The 22,882-nt window shown below is 44.0% G+C and overlaps 1 protein-coding gene across 1 annotated transcript in view; it reads left to right on the top strand.

The window, feature by feature from the left end:
• The first annotated feature begins 430 nt into the window (after positions 1–430).
• The window catches only part of fam234b (family with sequence similarity 234 member B), a 38,314-nt gene continuing 15,862 nt past the window's right edge, over positions 431–22,882 (top strand). Inside the window, exons 1-8 of the mRNA XM_084329342.1 lie at positions 431–524; positions 2,886–3,440; positions 8,670–8,786; positions 11,034–11,285; positions 15,136–15,251; positions 18,123–18,273; positions 19,019–19,160; positions 22,373–22,567. Coding sequence (XP_084185468.1) covers positions 488–524; positions 2,886–3,440; positions 8,670–8,786; positions 11,034–11,285; positions 15,136–15,251; positions 18,123–18,273; positions 19,019–19,160; positions 22,373–22,567 — 1,565 coding nt within the window. The 5' untranslated portion in view covers positions 431–487. The remainder of the gene's footprint in view (positions 525–2,885; positions 3,441–8,669; positions 8,787–11,033; positions 11,286–15,135; positions 15,252–18,122; positions 18,274–19,018; positions 19,161–22,372; positions 22,568–22,882) is intronic.

The following is a 22,882-nucleotide window of genomic DNA, read 5'->3' as shown; positions in this document are numbered from 1 at the left end:
CCGAAACAATGCTTAAAGTTAACATGCCTAAACTTAACCGGCGAAAATATGCAAGTTAAAAAAAGAAAAGAAAAAAAATTGAAGGGATTCAAACTTGGCACCAACGGACCGCAGGATACACAGCAAGGCAGCGCTGCCAGTTGAGCTAAGCATCGAATGAAAAACATTGGGGATTACGGCTACATAATGCCGCAAGCTCTGCCGCCCCGCTCCGCGGCCTCCGCTCTGCCGCGCTGCCGCGGGGCTTGTCGCAGCCAATCAGGGAAAACGCGGAAGCACTCGGCAGCACTCTTCCGCTGGGAATAAACTATAAACTGGCGGCACTACACGGCACAGGAAAGCGCTCTGCGGCTCTGCAGCTGGATACCAGAGATACTATTGGCCTGAGGGCAGAAATCACCGCGGTCTGTGTCTCTGCTCTGTTGATAATCTGCTCTGCTGCCTCTGCTGTCTGTGGGCGAACCGTTAACGTTAGCTGCTATCTGCAATGGCAGCAGCTCTGTCCCGTGCTCTAAAATTGCCCGGTAAGATGCACTATACATATTTTATATAGATTAATGATGACCCATACTATCCGATATTTTATTGATGTATATATGTATTTATTTTGAAAATGAGTTGTACTGTCAGATTGTTTACTAAATGGCTCACTGACGTTAACGTTAGCTGGAGGACAGCATCATCAGTCGTGACCCACTCTTTGGTGGTGACCTGTTCGAAGCAGTCGTTTTTCGTATTTGCTTATGATTGGGTGTATAATGTTAATGTAACGTTATATTTGTTGTCTAGCTACATTTGTATGCATTTGGACAATGGTATAGTGTTAGGCTACCGATGCTAAAAACTCGTGTAGGCTTTATTCATTTTGAATGACATGCTAACTAGACAGAGCAGCTCCACCAGACAACAAAACAGCATCATGGTGTATGTCATGACTACAGTAGGTTCAACACGTAATCGCATTTTACGAGTTGATGGCTGTAGCCGAAAGCCCAAAATTAGACGGATTATTCCTGACTGTGTGTAAGGATCTAAAATCCCTTTAACTATTGCTTGAATTATGAAACGAACCCAGAAAAACGTTGACCTTTTTTTCTTGAGTGGTCTTAATTAAGTTAAGAGAATACAATTTGGAAACATTCACCCACTTCTACATACTATACCACTAGTGTATTCAGATGTAATACCACTGTCTGTGAGTCTATATCTGGTGTTTATACTCACTGTTCATCCTGTTTATACCCTAGATTTTATTATGTTCCATATATTTCATATCTACTCATATTTAAACCATTGGCTACACTGGTTTTATTATCCATAGTGTATTCATATTTATTTTACTGTCTATCTATACTGTGTATATTTACTCACTCTGTTTAATACTGTTAGTATCAATACTGTTGATACTATACTTTAGCTTTTTCATATTGTCTATGTTCTATACACGTGTTATACACTTTTACAATGCACTTTACTGCTCTTTGCACACTGGTTAGATGCTAATATTTCATTGTTCTCTGTACTTGTACCCTGTGCAATGACAATAACGTATAATTTAATTTAATAAGCATTAGTCTATTTCATGGGAATCAGTTGGTGTGGTTGAATTTGTCTGAATATATACAAAAATGTAAAAGATAGTGACTTGTGGTCTTACGGACAGTAACTGATAATATTCATATAACAGCATTTATTTAGGGTGTAAGACAACACTAAATGTAATCACGTATGTATTGTTTGAATTAAGCAAAGCAGTTCTGTTGTTACACAGTGGTGCCTATTTGATAACATGAATGAATGAATGAAAACTTTATTTAACAGATTGCAGAATGGGTACAATACAGTACGGCTCAATACACACAATTGTTAAGGGGATGCAGACCAGAGAAAGACTTTTGTCTTGTTTACATCAGGGTCCCCCATTTTCAATTCATAGTGACATTTATGACATACACAACATACATGACATTTATGGCATAGGGACTTACATGACATACAGGTATTTAGTACTGTTACATTTGTGACATATACGATATTCAAATATACAGTACTGTTACCCATAGGTCCTGACAGAGTATATACATATGATGGGGAGGGGACTGTACATTAGGAGGTGGTGGGTGGGTGGGAGAGAAATATACATACGGTGGGGAGAGAATATATACATACGGTGGGGAGGAGACTGTCTATTAGGTGGGGGTGGGGGCGTTTGGACATTTACGGTGGCCAGTTTCGAATTGCAGCCTCCCGTAGGTGCTCTTTAAGAGCGGTTTTGAATGTGGGTAGGGATTCACATTCCTTTACAGCTTTGGGTAGGGCGTTCCACATTGATGTGGCATAATTGCTAAATGTGTTTAGTCCCTTGTTTGAGCCGAATCTGGGTTTAACATGATTTGTTGAGCTTCCTCTGGTGTTGTGGTCGTGGTATTCACTGACCTTTGGGAAGTATTTTGACATGTACATGGGTACCTTAGTGCATGTACATGTATGATAATATGCTTGCTTCTTAGCAATAATATCCGATTATTAAAGGGGCACATCAACATCTCCAGAGTCAGATAAGAAGATACTATTTTCCTCTCTGTGTGTTCAGTAAAGCTATCCGGCTGCAAGCTATAGCCTAGTGTAGCACAAATGAATGGAAGTGGATACAGACCACTAGCCTAGCTTAAAACTCCGGGAGAGGTTATGCTAGGCTAGCTTGCAGCTGGATAGCTTTCTACTGAATGCACAGAGGAAATTGGTATCTAACTATGTTCTTGTCTGACTCTGGAGAAGATGGTAAGCGCATTTCCCATGATGTTGGCATGTTCCTTCAATCAATCAATGGCCACCTTTAGTAGTGTTCATTTGTCATTAAGACTGAGTCTCTGTTGTTTCTCCAGGGAAGAAGGGCTCAGAGTTGGGTGAGTATGACCCCCTCACACAGGCTGACAGCGAGGACGACAGTGAGGAGGACGACCTGGTGCTCAACTATCCTCGAAACGGCCTCGGACGGGGCAACTGCCTCGGCACCGGCCCCTCCGACCTGCGGGGCAACAGATCCGGGAGACTGGTGGGAGGCCAAGATGAGGCAGAGGAGGAGGAAGAGGAGGAAGAGGAGGAGGACGAGTGGAGAGAGCGACTCCCCAACAAGTCGAGACAGGACAGAGAAGACATGAAAGGCATGCAGTACTGGAGCCAGAGGGACACAGGGACGGGCAGAGGAGGGGAGGACGGAGGGGGTTCTGGAGCATCGGGGGGCCCCGGGATGGGGGCCTCGGGTTCCGACGTGGACAGGAAGAAGGCGAGGTTGAGGAGCACGATGCGAGCTGCATTTTTTCTCGTGCCTCTGGTCTGTGCCATGCTGCTTGTGCTGCTGTGTGCGTTTCTTATACCTTGCCAGAAGGGGGAGCTGGACAAACGGCCGCAGTGGGAGAAAGCATTGGGGGACGCAGGAGGTGAGAGAATATCGAGAAAATCGTATCTTCATGTTCTAGCCCTCGATTAGCAAACAACCCGTATGATGGCTCATGATGTCACCCAACTCTTTCAATGGGATGAATGATAGCTTTTGAAGGATCTCCTCTCCCCTAGCTCCGCTTACCAGCAAGGAAACTATAAAAGAAGTCACTGTGTAGCTTGTGAATGCACATTGGTGCCAAATGTGGAAACTTTTAGTTCGCCCAACATTGAGTTGAATGGGATCGCCATCTCCTCGTTTATGACCTGTCATTTAAACAGGTTATTACCTCGGATGTCACAATCATCTGCAATTTGTTGCATTGTTTGATATATTTGTTGATGTACTGTATATTTCCTCAGATAGCTTGTAAATTTAGAATTTGAATACAGGCTTCAATAGAACTGGCACCAAAGTCTGGCACCAAGCAGAGTGTAGAACGCTGGTATTCTGACGTGATGACCCTTCCTTCTTTTATTGTTTCCTTGCTTACCATGTGGACGGAGATATTCAAGGGTGTCCCGCCATCAATATCTGGGACCTCCAGACAGAAAAGAAGTTGTATGATAACTGTTTATCTCACGCCATGAGATACAACCTCAACTGTAGTCTAGCTGTTGCCTGGCAACGCACCAAACGTTATGGCAGATTGTTGTGTGATAGTAGGCAGGACAACTGCACAGTAACCCAGGATAAGAATAGCATTAAGTACACAGTACACACAACAGTCCCAAAAAGAGGCATCAGCGATAACGCTGACTCAGATAGAGCTAAACGTGTGTCTCTGAGGCCTGACATCGCTGACTCGTCCTTTAATTAGCCAACTTTAATTATACAGCTCTGTTCCAGCTAAAGTCTTGCTAAAGCTATTGCAGGGTAGGGTAGTAGTAAATAGTGGTTGGGTAGTAACACATGACATGTAACTGAATTACAGTACTGAAATGACAACAATTTGGTAACTGTACTCAGTTAAAATACAATAATCAGATTACAGATACTTTTGAACTTGTTGGATTGTTTGAGAGGGTAAAAGGCATTCTGATGATGAGATTATCTACACAAACATCACTATTAGGGCTGGGTATCGAATGGTATCGATCGAATTGCTTCAATACTATCGAGTATCGAAGAATGCTGTGATATCAAAATGTCACTGTGTCATTCTATACCAAATTTGGATACCTAAGTAGTTAATCTCATGAGTGTCAGTGAGCCAATAAGCATGTTTGTTCCAAGATATATAACATTTATAACATATATAACAACATTTCTTCCGTTCAATCACAATCCAAAATCATCCAAAATCAGTAGCAACGCCTCACATTGGCTCACACAGCACACAACTCAGCTCAGTTTTTGTATTGGTATCGAATCCCATCTATCGGCACCGGTATCGAAAATATTTAGCCCTAGTCACTAGTATACACTACCGTACTTGAAATAATGTTAATCATGACTGTAACTGAGGGGTACAATTCCCTGACTGTATTGATAAGTATGGTATCATTAAACCACTACCGTCTTATGTACATTCCTACTGGCCATACAGTACACAGGTATCTAATGATGAACACTTCCCACAATGACTCGGTTCCACACAAAACTGGATTTAAGTATTTATTAGCAGTAATGATAGTACATAATATACTTTACTTTACTTTGGATGCGCTTATAAGGCAAAGGAATGTGCGTAGGCAAATCAATAACGTATGTCCATTCTCATATTACGCAGGAGATAATAATACAACCTGAATCTTAGGAATTATATCTATGGTACTCTGGTAATATAGCGGGAGATACTGGTAGGGTCCCTCCGGTCGTAAGCCAGCAAGAGGAGAGGATTTGTCGGTAGTAGAGTCTGGGTCAACGATGATAAGGAGACTCCAAGTACAGGAGACGGTGCAATAAGATCTTGATCCGCAGACGAATACAGCTGTTCTCCGTAGCATGCAGCTCCACATGGAAGAAAGCTAGCCGGCCTCAGGCTTCTGAGAGGCGGACTCGACGTGGCTCCTCACAGGGTAAATCCCACACAATTGTGGGTGTCGGCGATTCTCCGCTCCATTAATTACAGGACCAAAAGCAAATATAATCCAGCCGAAAAGGGCTATGCAGTCGTCGGTAGGTTATCCAGTGTACATAATCCACACGGTCCTCGTCTAGGGCCCCTCGGGTGAAAGCGCCATGGTAAAGCAGCCCAGCCTGGATAAGCACTCTAGCTGGTACGAGGAAACGTTGGTGATGCTGGTCACTGTAGAACGGTAGCCGCACGATACACTATACACAAATAGACTATTACTGACTTAATAGAATCGGTTGAACTCGACGGTACAGCGTTAAACTCTGACACTTCAGTTATTAATTCGCACGCGGTCTCAATGCTCTATTTGGGGCCAAACAGGCCATACTTCACCGCACGTTGTATCGTGGGTGAGGCTTCAACTTATTGGGTAACTCTAGACTTCTGACTAAGTGCTTCTGTATTCACCTGCGCCGTATTTATACGTTAGGTGAACAAACTAGTACCAGCTTTATTCCTGTCTCATATCCTTGCGCAGAACCGTTCATGTCCAGGCAAGTCCCCGGCGGTGACTTTGAACCAGACCTTGGAGGTATGGCCATGGCGCCTGGTGGACCGCTGTCCAATAGGAGAATGAAATATTATGGTCTGTACTAGGCTAAAGCGATATTCCGTGTATATGTACAAGGAATATACAAGGGATATCAAACGATATACAAATATTATGCAATATATATCAATCAATAAATATATATATTCGGTTTAATCTGATCCTTCGTAACAATGACTGTAGATGATGATGATCACACTCTTCAAATGACAATTGGAATAAATTGTCCGTACCCAAGAGCAAAGTAATCCTAAAGTAATTCAATCTAATCAGGTTACTGTCTTGGAGTAATCTAATGTTACTAATTGTAATTGTGAGCGGGTGATCAGTAATCTGTAATGGAATACATTTGAAACATAAATCTTCCCAGGGTCCAATATCAGTGTTTCTTAACAGTACGCTCAAACACTAAACAGAATTTAGAGGTGGCGCAAATGTACACAAAGTCAATGGGAAAGACGCAAACAAAGGTGAACACACCTTCTGTTCACTCAAGCTGAAAATGTTTCAACTTGAGCAAGACATTTGCCAGGCGAGATGGAGCAAATGTGGGTATATTTTCACAATGAATATGAAACAGACTGCGATGAATGCTATGTACCCTATAGATATGGAATGGGTTATATTTTGAAATATTCATATAAATATTTAGAAACTGTTGAGACCAAATGCAGTAGCATGACTTCACGCCAGTTTCACTAGTGTCCAACTGTCCAACTGATGCGAGTACTGCGACTGCGAGACAATATTTATCTTTCCGTATCTGTATCTGAATATACTGTAACTGATTTCTCTGTCTAGAGATGTTACTCCACTGTCTCTCTCTAACTGATTTCTCTGTCTAGATGTTACTCCACTGTCTCTCTAACTGATTTCTCTGTCTAGGTGTTACTCCACTGTCTCTCTAACTGATTTCTCTGTCTAGGTGTTACTCCACTGTCTCTCTCTAACTGATTTCTCTGTCTAGGTGTTACTCCACTGTCTCTCTAACTGATTTCTCTGTCTAGGTGTTACTCCACTGTCTCTCTAACTGATTGATCTATCTAGGTGTTACTCCACTGTCTCTCTCTAACTGATTTCTCTGTCTAGGTGTTACTCCACTGTCTCTCTCTAACTGATTTCTCTGTCTAGATGTTACTCCACTGTCTCTCTCTAACTGATTTCTCTGTCTAGGTGTTACTCCACTGTCTCTCTAACTGATTGATCTGTCTAGGTGTTACTCCACTGTCTCTCTCTAACTGATTTCTCTGTCTAGGTGTTACTCCACTGTCTCTCTCTAACTGATTTCTCTGTCTAGGTGTTACTCCACTGTCTCTCTCTAACTGATTTCTCTGTCTAGGTGTTACTCCACTGTCTCTCTCTAACTGATTTCTCTGTCTAGATGTTACTCCACTGTCTCTCTCTAACTGATTTCTCTGTCTAGGTGTTACTCACTGTCTCTCTCTAACTGATTTCTCTGTCTAGGTGTTACTCCACTGTCTCTCTCTAACTGATTTCTCTGTCTAGGTGTTACTCCACTGTCTCTCTAACTGATGTCTCTGTCTAGGTGTTACTCCACTGTCTCTCTAACTGATTTCTCTGTCTAGGTGTTACTCCACTGTCTCTCTAACTGATTTCTCTGTCTAGATGTTACTCCACTGTCTCTCTAACTGATGTCTCTGTCTAGGTGTTACTCACTGTCTCTCTAACTGATGTCTCTGTCTAGGTGTTACTCCACTGTCTCTCTAACTGATGTCTCTGTCTAGGTGTTACTCCACTGTCTCTCTAACTGATTTCTCTCTCTAGGTGTTACTCCACTGTCTCTCTAACTGATGTCTCTGTCTAGGTGTTACTCCACTGTCTCTCTAACTGATTTCTCTGTCTAGGTGTTACTCCACTGTCTCTCTAACTGATGTCTCTGTCTAGGTGTTACTCCACTGTCTCTCTAACTGATTTCTCTGTCTAGGTGTTACTCCACTGTCTCTCTCTAACTGATTTCTCTCTCTAGGTGTTACTCCACTGTCTCTCTCTAACTGATTTCTCTCTCTAGGTGTTACTCCACTGTCTCTCTAACTGATTTCTCTCCTCTAGGTGTTACTCCACTGTCTCTCTAACTGATTTCTCTCTCTAGGTGTTACTCACTGTCTCTCTAACTGATGTCTCTGTCTAGATGTTACTCCACTGTCTCTCTAACTGATGTCTCTGTCTAGATGTTACTCCACTGTCTCTCTAACTGATTTCTCTCTCTAGGTGTTACTCCACTGTCTCTCTAACTGATGTCTCTGTCTAGGTGTTACTCCACTGTCTCTCTAACTGATTTCTCTGTCTAGATGTTACTCCACTGTCTCTCGTCTCTCTAACTGATTTCTCTCTCTAGGTGTTACTCCACTGTCTCTCTCTAACTGATTTCTCTCTCTAGGTGTTACTCCACTGTCTCTCTAACTGATTTCTCTCTCTAGGTGTTACTCACTGTCTCTCTAACTGATGTCTCTCTCTAGGTGTTACTCCACTGTCTCTCTAACTGATTTCTCTCTCTAGGTGTTACTCCACTGTCTCTCTAACTGATTTCTCTGTCTAGGTGTTACTCCACTGTCTCTCTAACTGATTTCTCTGTCTAGGTGTTACCCCACCGGCCCTGGCCCTCTGGGATGTTGATGGTGACTCGGTGGAAGATGTCTTGCTCGGCGTCACTGAACGGACCAACGACACCCAGATGTCACTGGGGAACAACAAAGGTATCTATGGAATCTATTTAGAGAGAGAGCGCGATCATGATAATAATAATAATAATATAATAAACTTTATTTGTATAGCACTTTTCATACAGAAGTTCAAAGTGCTGATCAATGAATTCCCAACACCAATCAGCCTTCCATTATTTGTATCAGCAGTGAAGAGAGAAACGTAAGAGAAGAGAGTAATGTCAGTAACAATCAGGGCTCTATTTTCGTGCTGGCGCAAGGCTGACAGGCTGATTGGCTATTTGGTCGGACACAAGGTGAGTTCTTTCTGCCTGCACCTGCAATTTCGTGGCTGGAAGGGAACCCGTCTAGGTACAATGAGATGTAATTTTGATCTGAATTAATTTCCACCAGTAAAATCAATATGGAGGTGGGGGACAGCAACACTTGCAGGCTTTGCCCACTCACCCAGGTATCTCTCTCAGTGTCCTTTCTGTTTTTCACGTTTTTATCTAACTTCCTCTTCACTGTTTACTTTTTAGAACAGTAGACTGCAAGAGTTTTGCAACATGACACAATAAGAGTAAGGCCAGGAAACTAAACTAGAATCCTAGTGCATTCAAACTAGGTCACCTCCTGTAGTATTTGTGTGCGAGTGGTGGCCTCCTGTCCTGTGTACCATGTGATGCCACTGTCTCTGTCCCGCAAGCAGCTCCAGCATAGTGAGCTATAAGGGTGTATGCAAATTGCAACATTAATCCTACTAGGTTGTTGAGATAAATTATTTGGAACATGCTAAATTAACCCTAAATCATATCCCCCTGCCTTTGTCTCCCTGTCCGTCTCTCTCCTTTCATCTTATTATTTTAGATTGCATTTAAAGGTCAAACAGCGACCTCTAGGCAAAATATGACAACATTGTACTTTGTTTACAACTAACGCTTTGTTTACAGTTTTTGCTTTTGTCTGATGTTTGGGTTGGATTTCAGTGGGTATAGGGGAAGAGTTGCTACTGATGGCCACACCTCAGGCTCTACCGAGAGAGGTCTGGCGAAATTCACAGTGTTGCTCAACTCCAACCCACATGTCAGACCAAAACAAAAAAGTAAACAGCACGCAGTAGTCAGTACCAAGCGGGGCTCTTTTGCCTAGAAGTCACTGTTTGACAGCCTTACAGATTATACATTTAAAATAGTTATTTCTAAATATTAAACTAAATTCTAAATTAAAATATTAAAGGATCTCCCTGGTTTTCTGCAGGTTGCAGTCAGAGGCAGAAATGTACCTTTAAACTGATATTAATTATTGGTTTACTGATAGCCTGTGTAGACCTTTTTCACTTTGACCTGTCATAGCAACGTAAACACGGCTGTAACTATAATAACATTAATCATGGTTCCATTCCATTTAGATGTGCCAGGGTCCTGGTAATGTGTATGCTGGCTCACTAGCATGGCTCACTGGCACTGGCATCTAAATGGAACGGACCCATCGTTCATGTTATTACTAGTTATAGCTGTATTTACTCTGCTATGCAGCCCGATGTAGCTTAAAATATGTAAATAAAGTACTAATCGACCACAGGAAAAAGGGTACGTTATGTTATAGCCATAAGTAATATATTTACGTATTGTATTGAAAATGTAACATGTGTACATGTAACAGAAAACCTTTAAGTTCCCCTGCTGAGGTTTGAAACCTAACCTTAACCCTAACTTTATGTCTTAACCATAACCATTAAGCAAATGTTAAAACTAACCTTAACTCTAACTATAATCATAGTTAGATAGCGGTGAGAGAACTCGCCTGCGATTGCAATGATTGTTGATTCAACTCCTGGTTGCAGTGTTTGTTTGGGATTTCCGCTGATACAATGCGTAAATATATTACTTATGGCTATAACATAACGTACATTATGTACCTTTTTTCCTCCTGTGGTCGATTAGTACTTTATTTGCGTTTTCTGATGAGACCACGTTGTGCTATGACACGTCAAAATGTCTGCTGTGAAAAAGTTAGATATTTGGTAGTATCACCCAACCCAATTCTCCTCTTGTTTTTCTCACTTTTTGAAACCACATCCTCTCTCTCTCTCTCTCTCTCTCTCTCTCTCTCTCTCTCTCTCTCTCTCTCTCTCTCTCTCTCTCTCTCTCTCTCTCTCTCTCTCTCTCTCTCTCTCTCTCTCTCTCTCTCTCTCTCTCTCTCTCTCTCTCTCTCTCTCTCTCTCTCTCTCTCTCTCTCTCTCTCTCTCTCTCTCTCTCTCTCTCTCTCTCTCGTCTCCCCCATACTTGCTTGTTCCAGTCTACAGTGTGGTGGCCCTGTCTGCAGTCAGTGGCCAGGTGCTGTGGAGGAAGTTCATGAGGGAGTCTGTAATGTCCATCCAATGTGGTCTGCATTATGAGGCCCGCCCTGTCCCGCTGCCCGCCGGAGGGGCTGCCCTCAGAGCCTACCCGCAGACCGCTCCTCCCCTGACGGGCCAGAGGGAGGGGGCCAGCGGGCCTGTGTGCCTCCTCATTGGGAAATCAGTCCTCATGGCTGTCAATGGCACCAAAGGTTAGCAAGCAACTGTATTTTTTTTATACATAAAGGAACACGCCAACATTATAGGAAATGTGTTTACCGTCTTCTCCAGAGTCAGACAAGAAGATAGATACCAGTTTCCTCTCTGTGCGTTCAGTAGAAATCTCTCCGGCTACAAGCTAGCCTAGCTTAGCACAAATGAATGGAAGTGCATACGGACCACTAGCCTAGCTTAAAACTCCGGGAGAGGTGTTTTTGGCCAACAGCTAGGCTAGTGGTCCGTATCTGCTTCCATTCATTTGTGCAAAGCTAGGCTAGCTTGCGAGGAGAGGAAATTTGTATATATCTTCTTGTCAGAGTCTGGAGAAGACGATACACACATTTCCCACGATGTCGGCGTATTCCTTTAACCACAAAATACTAGTGTTTCCATGACTATTGAATATCTGCGACTTTGATTTCAATGCTTTGTTGAATGCAATGATGCATTGCAATCATCGAATGATGTATTTAGAATAATGAAATGCAATATGTTTTTTCTATTGGTTTCCTTGAATACAGGTTAGACTGAATATGTTGGGGAGTATATTCACTACATGTAATTAAACTAGTAGTTTAACTGCATTTTGCAGTAGCTTGCTAGTAGTTCAGCTAAATTAAAATTGGCATAGTGATTTGAGTAGTTAATTAAAAACTTTACATCTTGAGGTGTACGGTAATTAACTACTGGAACTATACTTTTGGCTGTACTAGAAATAAATTACATTATTATTGTTGTTTATTTTTTTATTTACAGTATTTATTTGACCACTTCCTCTCCTCTTGAAGCCCTTTTAACCAACACATTCCCACACAACTAAGCTGACAGTCTCATTGTTTAGAGCAAACCGTTGCTGTAGTAACATTGGTAAATGCTAAGCTAAAAGCAATTGGTTTTGATAGTCTATCAGTGAGCTGGATACAATCCTACCTGGAGGGGAGAGAACAGATGGTGGAGGTAAACGGTACCCTACCCCCCCCCCCCCTCACAGTGAGTTGTGGTGTTCCACAAGGAAGCATACTAGGACCGCTACTATTCCTAATTTATGCAAATGACATGTCGTCAGCTTGTGACTGCAACTTGTTCCTGTTTGCGGACGACTCAGCCCTGCTGGTCTCTGACAAGAACAAGTTACAGGTTGAAAAAGCCCTCAGCTCGGAACTATCATTACACATGGGCAAAACAGAGTCCATTCTCTTCGGTTCAAATAACAAACTCAGCAAGACCGACGGCTTCTCAGTTACAGTGGATGACAATATTGTCACAAGGAAAGATGAAATTACCTACCTGGGTTCCATCCTAGAGCTAATCTTTCCTGTGACAAAATGGCATCCAATGTAATAAAAAAAGTCAACCAACGAACTAGATTCTTGTACCGGATCTCCTCTCTGGTAAACAAGAATACCCTGAAGACTCTGGCAGGAGCACTCATTCAAGGGTACTACGACTATGCTTGCACCTCATAGTACCAAAGCACCTCAAAGGCACTAAAAAACAAACATCTCAAAACAAACTAGTCAGACTACTGCTTGACCTGACTCCTAGAACCCACCTCACCCCTGCCCACTTTGACAACCTAGGATGGCTTAGAGTAGACGACAGAGTACAGCAACTTGCAATGGGCCTGGTCTACAAGATACACTACACGACCAAGGTACCCATGTACATGTCAAAATACTTTCCAAAGGTCAGTGAATACCACGATCACAACACCAGAGGGAGCTCCACAAATCATGTTAAACCCAGATTCGGCTCAAACAAGGGACTAAACACGTTTCGCAATTATGCCACATCAATGTGGAACGCCCTACCCAAAGCTCTAAGGAATGTGAATCACTACCCACCTTCAAAAACACTCTCAAAGAACACCTACGGGAGACTGCAATTCGAAACTGGCCCCTATAAATGTCCTAACCCAGTTGTACAGTAAATTTTTTTTTTATCCACTTTTTCTCCAAATTTTGTCTATATTTTCTCCCATCCCAATTTCGTATCATCCAATTCAACCCTCCCCTGTCACGAACGCTGTTTCCTGCCTCCCACAAGCCGGCTGCAATGTGGACTAAGTCATACATAGCACAAGTCCCCTCCGGTACTTGAGGTAACAGCAGTCGCATCTTTTCACCTGCGCAGCTCGATCTCTCAGTGGCGAGGAGTAACGCGTGGGAGGCTCACGCTGCCCGCAGGCGCACCAACCGACCTGTAGGAGTCGCTGTCCACAACGCCCGATCCCCACCCATCAGTTTCCCACCCCCTAATACGGCCAATGTGTATTAGTATGAACGACCAGCTAAACTGAAAGCAATGTGGAGCGCTGGGCTCGAACAGGCGAGCCCAGCGTCTCTGCATTTGTGGCGAGCGCCTTGCCCACTACGCCACATAGCCGCCCCCAGTTGTACAGTAAATTACGAAGTATGGCGTTGTCAGTATTCTGTACAGTGCCCCGCCCCCCTACCCCCCCCCCCCCCCCACACACACCTCCAATGTACAGCCCCCCACCCACCCACCCAACCTATCCAACCTCCTCCAATGTACAGCCCCCCACCCACCCACCCAACCTATCCAACCACCTCCAATGTACAGCCCCCCCCCCCCCCCCACCTATCCAACCTCCTCCAATGTACAGTTTCTACGTCAAATGTATATACACTCTTTTTCTGGACACTTTTTGTATCACAAACAGTACTGTATTTGCAAATCTGGTATGTCATAAATGTATAGATGTAGCAGTACTGTCTATCTGTATGTTGTGTATGTCATATATGTTATGATGAATTGAAAATGGGGGACCCTGATGTAAACAAGACGAAAGTCTTTCTCTGGTCTGCATCCCCTTAACAATTGTATGTATTGAGCTGTACTGTACTGCACCCATTCTGCAATCTGTTAATACAGTTTTCAATCAATCAATCAATCAAAAAAGGGTGTCAGTACAAGATAAACTAGTTACTTTTATATAAAAAAAAAATAATATTAAAATGAAATAGTTTTTGGTTTTAATTGTTAAAATGACTACTACCTCTTCCAAGTAACTTTAGTTAATCGAACTATATTTCTCCCTGAGGGTAGTTAAATTTTTTCCAGTGTGAACTCATTGGTAGCTTGCAAAACTATGCTTTCAGAGTAGCTTCCCCAACACTGAAAATACAGTATAATTATACAAATCTGCATGCCACACACACACACACACACACACACACACACGCACACGCACATAAACTCAGGAGGATTATGTCCTGAATGGAGAGTGTGTTCCAACAAAGCCACCTCCTGACAAAGCAACCTTATTGTTTATTTAACGTATACAAACATGTGTCATTGTCAAGCTTGTTATGAGCAAGCCTCTGGATCTACCCTAGTACACACACAAACAAACACACAGATATTCACACACACACACACACACACACACACACACACACACACACACACACACACACACACACACACACACACACACACACACAGACAGGAGGACGAGGATAAGACAGACATACATACTAGGGCTGGGCAATATGGGCAAAATCATGACAATATTAGCTTTTGACGGTATAACGGTATTTGGCGTTATTCAGTTTTCCAGTACAAATTACAATCTCTGTATTTTCTTTTTAATCTTGTAAATACATTTGTCATGGTGCTTTTTTATTCAAAATGGTTTTACTTTTGGTATTAACTTAAGAATTATACATATTCTTTATGGAATGTATTATACTGTGGATTGTAAAAATCCATACCTTAGTTTGCATGGATACATGGCAGTATACCTCTCCCAGCCCTAATACATACACACACACAAACATTTATAGATGGTGAAGAATGTGGGATTTCTTCTCTCCTCAGGGAAGAAGCTGTGGTCCGTCCCGCTCCGGGACATCGAGTCTCAGGCAGTGTCGCTTCCAGATCTGCAAGGAGACAAAGTCCCAGACCTGCTGATCGCCACTCTACCTGCAGACGGGGTATTGGGCTGTCAGCCACCTGCTTATTCCCCTCATTCCACAAGATACATACATGTGTCATTACTTTGCACCCTGTTGCAGCTTGAGTTTGTGCAAAAAAAACACTGACGTTTCCCCTGTATTTAGATATTTTTGCTAGTTGCGAGTTGTAATAACAATGCTATAACTAGGGCGGCTGAGTGCCGCAGTGGGCAAGGCGCTCGCCACTAACGCAGGAGACGCTGGGTTCGACTTCGAGCCCAGCTCTCGGCGTTGCTATCGGCTTGGCCGGTCGTTCATACTAACACAATTGGCAAGTGTTAGAGGGTGGGAAAGCCGGTGGGTGGGGATTGGACGTTGTGGACAGCGACTCCTACAGGTCGGTTGGGTGACGTCGGTGCTGCGGAAACAGGAAGTATCGGGGGCAGCGTGAGCCTCCCACGCGTTACTCCTCGCCACTGAGAGTTCGAGCTGCTGCGGTGAAAAGATGCGACAGGCTGCCTCGTGTACCGGAGGGGACACGTGATGCAAGTTTCAAGTTTCTTTAATAGTTGTCATACAGAAGTACAGAATACTTTCATACAAAATGCTTCTTACTGTTACGCTCCAGAGACTGTGCTAGACAAGATAGTATCAAATAACATAGTATAGCATGTAAATTAGAAGTAGAAAATGAGGTCACAGTGTTCAGTATAGACATATGTACAATGTTTGATGCAGAGTAGACGTAACTGAGTTACCATATAATATACAATACTATGCAGTGTACTAATGTACAATACTATATAGTGCAAAGCAGAAATGGGATGAGGTACAATTTAGGTACAATTTACAGTAAGGTGTAAGAGTTGTAGTGCAATCCTTCATCAATAAATATAAAGTGTGGGGAGTGGGTGCTACAGTGTGTTTGTTTAAAGTGAGTGTGTGCTATAAAGTGTGGGGAGTGGGTGCTACAGTGTGTTTGTTTAAAGTGAGTGTGTGCGTGTGGATGTGTGTGCTATGTGCGTTTGATGGTTGTTGTTGTGTAGTGTTCATTGTTCGTTGAGCAGCCTGATGGCCTGGGGATAGAAGCTTCTTCTGAGTCTTTCTGTGCTCGCCTTGAGACTCCGGTATCGCTTGCCTGACCGCAGCAGTTCAAAGAGGCAGTTAATAATAATAATGCAGGACCTGCTCAGAGGTCTTTAATTGGCATTGGCTATTATCCACAACACACACACACCGGAACACACACGCATGCATTGTCTGTAGGATCGCTGATGCAATTCGTCTCTGCGATTAACCCATCCCGTCGTCCTTCCCCCCAAGGGCAGCCGGGAGCAGACAGGCGTCAACGTGAGCCGCGCCAGGGGACCAATCCAAGTGCTCCTGTCCGTCTTCGTCAAGGACGCCACAGCGTTAGCGATCTGTTGTTGTGCATGTTTTTCCATTGGGTTTATCTTATCGGGGGGGAAACCCTTGCGAGCACGGGGAGAACATGCAAACTCCACACAGAAAGGCCTGGGAGATACCCCACCTGGGTACCTGGCATCATGGAAACCTGGTCCCCAAGCGGGAATCGAACCCTGGACCTTCTTGCTGTGAGGCGACAGTGTTAACCACTACACCACCGTGCCGCTACCGCCACCGTTGTTCGGGTGACTGGAGTCTTTAATGATTCTCTTAGCCTTGCCCCTGCACCGCTTGTTGTAAATGTTCTGGAGGGTGGGGAGCCCCCCTCCAATCGTGCGTTCGGCTGAACGTGTCACTCTTTGTAGTCTGCTTCGGTCTTGTGCAGTGCTATTCCCAAACCAGGATGTGATGTTGCCAGTCAGGATGCTCTCTATTGTACATGAGTAGAAGTTCTTAAGGATCTTCTGACTGACTTGGAACTTCCTTAGGCGCCTGAGGAAGTAGAGGCGTTGTCGTGCCTTCTTCACAACACTGTCAATGTGTGTGGTCCATGTCAAGTCCTCGGATATGTAGGCTCCGAGGTACTTAAAGCTGTTGACTCTCTCAACCGGTGCCCCGTCGATGCTGAGGGGGCTGTAGTCCTTGACCCCCGACCTCCTGAAGTCCACAATCATCTCCTTTGTTTTGCTGACGTTCAGGGAGAGGCTGTTTTCCTGGCACCATCCCGCCAGGACCTTGACCTCTTCCAGGTAGGCCCTCTCGTCGTTGGCAGAGATCAGGCCCACCACCACTGTGTCGTCAACAAATTTGATGATTGTGTTGCTACTCCGCTGAGCCACACAGTCGTGTGTGTACAGGGAGTAGAGGAGGGGACTCAGAACAAGGCTTATATCCTCACTACAGCCGACCAGTGGGAGGCATAGTCTAGCAACGTTCAAGACAGGGAAGGGAAGAATTGGATAATACGAAATTGGGATGGGAGAAAAATTGAAAATGGGGAGAAAAAGTGGATTAAAAAAAACAATGCTATAACTATTAGCGACAGTGGCTCAGGAGGTAGAGCGGTCGTTTGGAAATCTGAAGGTTCCCGGTTCGATGCCGGCTTCTCCCAACTTCATGTCAAAATGTCCTTGAGCAAGACACTTAACCCCTAACTGCTCCTGACGAGCTGGTTGGCACCTTGCATGGCTGCCTTCACCGTCGTTGTGTGAGTGCATCGATGAATGTGAGGCATAAGTTGTAAAGCGCTTTGGATAAAAGCACTATATAAATGCAGTCCATTATGGGAAGGGCTAAAATGGACTATAGTTAAAAAAAACTGTTAGAGTTGTGTTGTGTATCACATTCACACTACAAGTGATTTGGATCGACTTTACAACTGTAAATACATGGGCTGTACAAACAGACCTATGCTCTATGGTTCTTTGTCTGGTGGGTTCAGTCATATTTCTAGAATGATATTTTAACTGTTTTATACTAACCATGTCTCTCTCTCATTCCCAGGCTTCAGATCTCTCCCTGATCTTGCTCTCTGGGCTGACTGGGGCCAAGCTGGGCCACCCCGTGCCCTTTAACCTCACTGCACAGGGCAAGCTGATTGGCCCTCTGTTGCACGAGACACAACAGGGAGCATACTACATCCTATTTGGACTAGGTAAGGGGTGTAGCACAAGCTTGTGGGCGGCGGGCCCTATACATCTCTATGGGCCCCCTTCCTCTCTGGCTCGCCTCTCGTGTATCTCGAACATGTTTACATGAAGTAATGGAGTCACATGAATACACATGAATCTGTGGTGGTTATTATTAGGGTAATAGCTAATGAACCATTTATTATTTAAATAAATTATACTCAGAAAAGCTGTGATATGTGCTTTAGTCTGCAGTTTAAAATCTCACCACATTTCATCCCTCCTTTGTCAACATGCAATTACTGTGTGATTGATTGATTGAAAAACTTTATTAAATATATATATATATATATATATATAAGTGATCCTATTATTAAACTACAGAAAAGAGCTATTAGAATAATAAACAAAGCTAGTTACCTTGAATCGACAAATCCATTATTCATAAAGTCCTGCACATTAAAATGTGTAGATATGGTGTACATAAAAACCTTGGAAAAAAAATTCGTGCTAAGAGTAAAAGCCTATTCTGTCTCTTTTAACCAAGAGAAGGAAAGTATAATTTAAGAGGGTTATGTATTCTTAAAACATGTAAAAAGGTAAGAACTAATGTAAAAGCTAAAATACAACCTGCAAGTTGGCCTTTAATGAGATCATACTGATTAGAGCTGTCTGCAGTCTGTCATTATCATTATTTATATACCGGCAAAGTGATTCTTTCCATATTTCATACATTCTTACAGTACACTGTATCTGCACCCCTCCCCTCAGGTACGGTAGAGGCGGTCTCTCTCTGGGATATCTACACCCGTGCCACCGGCAAGGTCCCCATAACCGCAGCACATAGACAAAAAGACTCTGGCTGGGAGAGGCTTAAGAAGACCAACTCCTCCTCTCTCATACACATCTACAGGTAAGGCTTCAGCGACCCACAGCCTGCTCTGGTTACACATCTACAGGTAAGGCTACAGCGGCACACAGCCTGCTCTGATTACACGCATCACAGAGGCTCCTCAGTCTGTGACGCTCCAACACAAGGTGATAAGGTTTCCAAATGTGTTCAATACTTTTGCAGTATACTTTGCTCCTGCTTCCCACCCCTCCTTTTCTCTTTTTTTTATCCATTTCACTACCACACTACCAAAGGGTTAACCCTTTTTCACTGCGACAATACAGAAGGTAAACCCTTTCACTGCCACACGACAAAGGGTTAACCCTTTCACAACCACACTACAGAAGGTTAACCCTTTCACTACCACACTACAGAAGGTTAACCGTCTGTAGTGTGGTAGTGAAAGGTTAACCTTCTGTAGTGTGGTAGTGAAAGGGTTAAACTGTTGTCAAATGGTTAGGAAGTTGTTTGGAAGTTGCTACGTACGTGTGATTTTTCCAGCGGTACACAGTTCCCAGATACAATAGTACTCTGGTAGGAGTAAAAGTTCTCTGTTCAACATTCTACTTGTGTAAAAGTATAGAAGTATTTGATATTGAATGTACCAAAGGTAAAAGTACACATTCTATATGACGTTTGTCGTTTGTACATTCAAACAGTTTTGTGAGTGAAAGTACAAAGTACTTGAGTAAAAAAAAATACATAATTACTTTCCAAGACAATAATATGCTAGGAATTCTCCTTCCAATACCTTCCAATACCTCAAGAACTAGAAGACTAGAAGTATTATTTTGATAGATTGAAATGATGACTCCCAGTTAGACAGGCTTTTTTTTATTTATTTATTTTTATTTCTCTGATTTTCTCCCCGTCCCAATTAGTCGTTGTGCCAATTCCCCCCCCTCCCCTACCTGGCTGCTGTATGCATGTTCTCCTACGACAAGGGCGTCCCGAGTCGATCGCACGCTTCCTCCGAGACGTGCGCCGACAGCCAGTGCCGTCTTTTCACTTGGCAGCGAGGACTCTCATTGGTGAAGTGTAACGCGTGGGAGGGCACGCTATCTCCACCAAGTCCTGCCCCGCTTAGCAAGCGCCGAGACCTGACCTGTCCACAACGCCAGATTCACACCCGCCAGCTTCCCCACCCCCTAATACTGCCAATTGTATTAGTGTGAACGGCCAGCCAAGCTGGTGGCAACGCCGAGAGCTGGGCTCGAACCCAGCATCTCCTGCATTGGTGACGAGCGCAATCTCCGCTACGCCACCTGACCGCCCAGACAGGCTTTTTAAACAAAGTCGACTGTTTCTTTAAAGGAACACGCCATATTATGGGAAATGCGCTTACCGTCTTCTCCAGAGTCAGACATGAAGATAGAAATCAACTATGTGGGTTTAGTAGAATGCTATCGGGCTTCAAGCTAGCCTAGCTTAGCACAAATGGATGAAAGCAGCCTAGCTGTTGGCCAAAAACACCTCTCCCGGAGTTTTAAGCTAGGCTAGTGGTCCGTATCCACTTCTATTAATTTGTGCTAAACTAGGCTTGGGGGCGCCAGTGGCTCAGGAGGTAGAACGGTCATCTGGTAATCGGAAGGTTCCTGGTTCGATTCCTGCTCCTCCCTGGCACAGTGTCGAAGTGTCCTTGAGCAAGTCACTTAACCCCTAATTGTTCCGATGAGCAGGTTGGTACCTTGCATGGTTACCTCTGCCGTCTGTGTGTGAATGGGTGAATGTGAGGAACAAATATTGTAAAGCGCTTTGGATAAAAGTGCTATATAAATGCACCATTTAGCATTTACCATTTAGGCTAGCTTGCAGCCGGATAGCTAAACTAAACGCACAGAGAGGAAATTTATATCTATCTTCTTGTCTGACTCTGGAGAAGTGAGTGCATTTCCCATAATGTTGGTGTGTTCCTTTAACATGCAATAGCTTATTTTTTTTGGTATTGTACCAGCACCAATGCCACCACTCTTTTTATATTTTGGCTCATGGCCCTCTAGTTCAGGCACCTCTAGTCATTCTGGGTTTTAAATCTAACTACATTTCAGAGAGATATGAACGTGATCATTCTCCATCAATGTGGAACGCCCTACTCAAAGCTGTAAAGGAATGTGAATCACTACCCACTTTCAAAAACACTCTCAAAGAACACCTACGGGAGACTGCAATTCGAAACGGGCCCCTACAAATGTCCTAACCCAGTTGTACAGTAAATTACCAAGTATGGCTTTGTCAGTATTCCAATGTACAGTGTACAGTGTCCCCCACCCACCCCCTACTCAATCCCCCCCCCCCCCCACCTCCAATGTACAGTCCCCCCACCCAACCCCACCCGACCTACCCAACCTCCCCCAATGTACAGTCGTCCCCCCCCCCCCCCCCCCCCCCCCCCCCCACCCAACCCCACCCCACCTACCCAACCTCCCCCAATGTACAGTTTCTACGTCAAATGTATATACGCTCTTTTTCTGGACACTTTTTGTATCACAAACAGTGCTGTATTTGCAAATCTGGTATGTCATAAATGTATAGATGTAGCAGTACTGTCTATCTGTATGTCGTGTGTGTCATATATGTTATGATGAATTGAAAATGGGGGACCCTGATGTAAACAAGACGAAAGTCGGGGCGGTCAGGTGGCGTAGCGGAGATTGTGCTTGTCACCAATGCAAGAGGCTGCGGTCTCGACTCCCGGAGAGTCAGCATTGCCTTGGCTTGGGCTGATCGCTATACTAACTCGTTTGGCTGAGTTAGGGGGAGGGAAGCCGTGGGTGGATCCTGGGCGTTGTGGACAGCGACCCCTACAGTTCGGTCGGGGGGCCTGCACAGCGAGGGTAGGGTCTGGAGAAAGGTAGTGTGACCTTCCTCCTTCTCTCCCGGTGAGAATCTGCGCTGGCAGGCTGGCTGCCGGCTGGCTGCACATGTGTCGGAGGAAAGCATGTGACAGTCTCCGGCCTCCCGGGCCAACAGTAGGGGGGGGGGGGGGGGGGGGGGGGTGCACAACAACCAGGGAGGCGGTTGGGAATTGGCATAACGACTAACAGTGGGATGGGAGAAAAATTGGAAAAAGGAGGGGGGAAAAGATAATAAAAATAAAAAATAAGACGAAAGTCTTTCTCTGGTCTGCATCCCCTTAACAATTGTATGTATTGAGCTGTACTGTACTGTACCCATTCTGCAATCTGTTAATAAACTTTTCAATCAATCAATCAATCAATCTATCTTCTCCTTAGTGGAACAGATCACGTGGACTTCCTACTCCCTCTAGTGGCTGGTTTCAGCAACAACCACGACAGCCTGGATACCGCTTCCAACCTAAACTCCACCAGGAGTGACTGGGTGCTCGTCTACGGCTCCAGCAAGCTGTCAGTCCTGAAGGAGAGGGACACACTCACAGAATGGACCTTCGACTCCTCTCCTATCCGCAGGTGAGACAAAGAGACAGACAGACAGACAGACAGACAGACAGACAGACAGACAGACAGACAGACAGACAGACAGACAGACAGACAGACAGACAGACAGACAGACAGACAGACAGACAGACACACACACACACACACACACACTATTTGATATGAATATAAAGAGGAAGAGAGTCCATCTTAGGTCATCCAGGTTTTGACCTATATAGAGAAGAAAGAAAGAAAGAAAGAAAGAAAGAAAGAAAGAAAGAAAGAAAGAAAGAAAGAAAGAAAGAAAGAAAGAAAGAAAGAAAGAAAGAAAGAAAGAAAGAAAGTTAA

This window comes from Notolepis coatsorum (assembly GCF_963971535.1).
Source record: "Notolepis coatsorum genome assembly, chromosome: 14".
In the NCBI taxonomy this organism is placed as follows: Eukaryota; Metazoa; Chordata; class Actinopteri; order Aulopiformes; family Paralepididae; genus Notolepis; species Notolepis coatsorum.
This window is presented reverse-complemented; position numbering and strand designations above follow the sequence as displayed.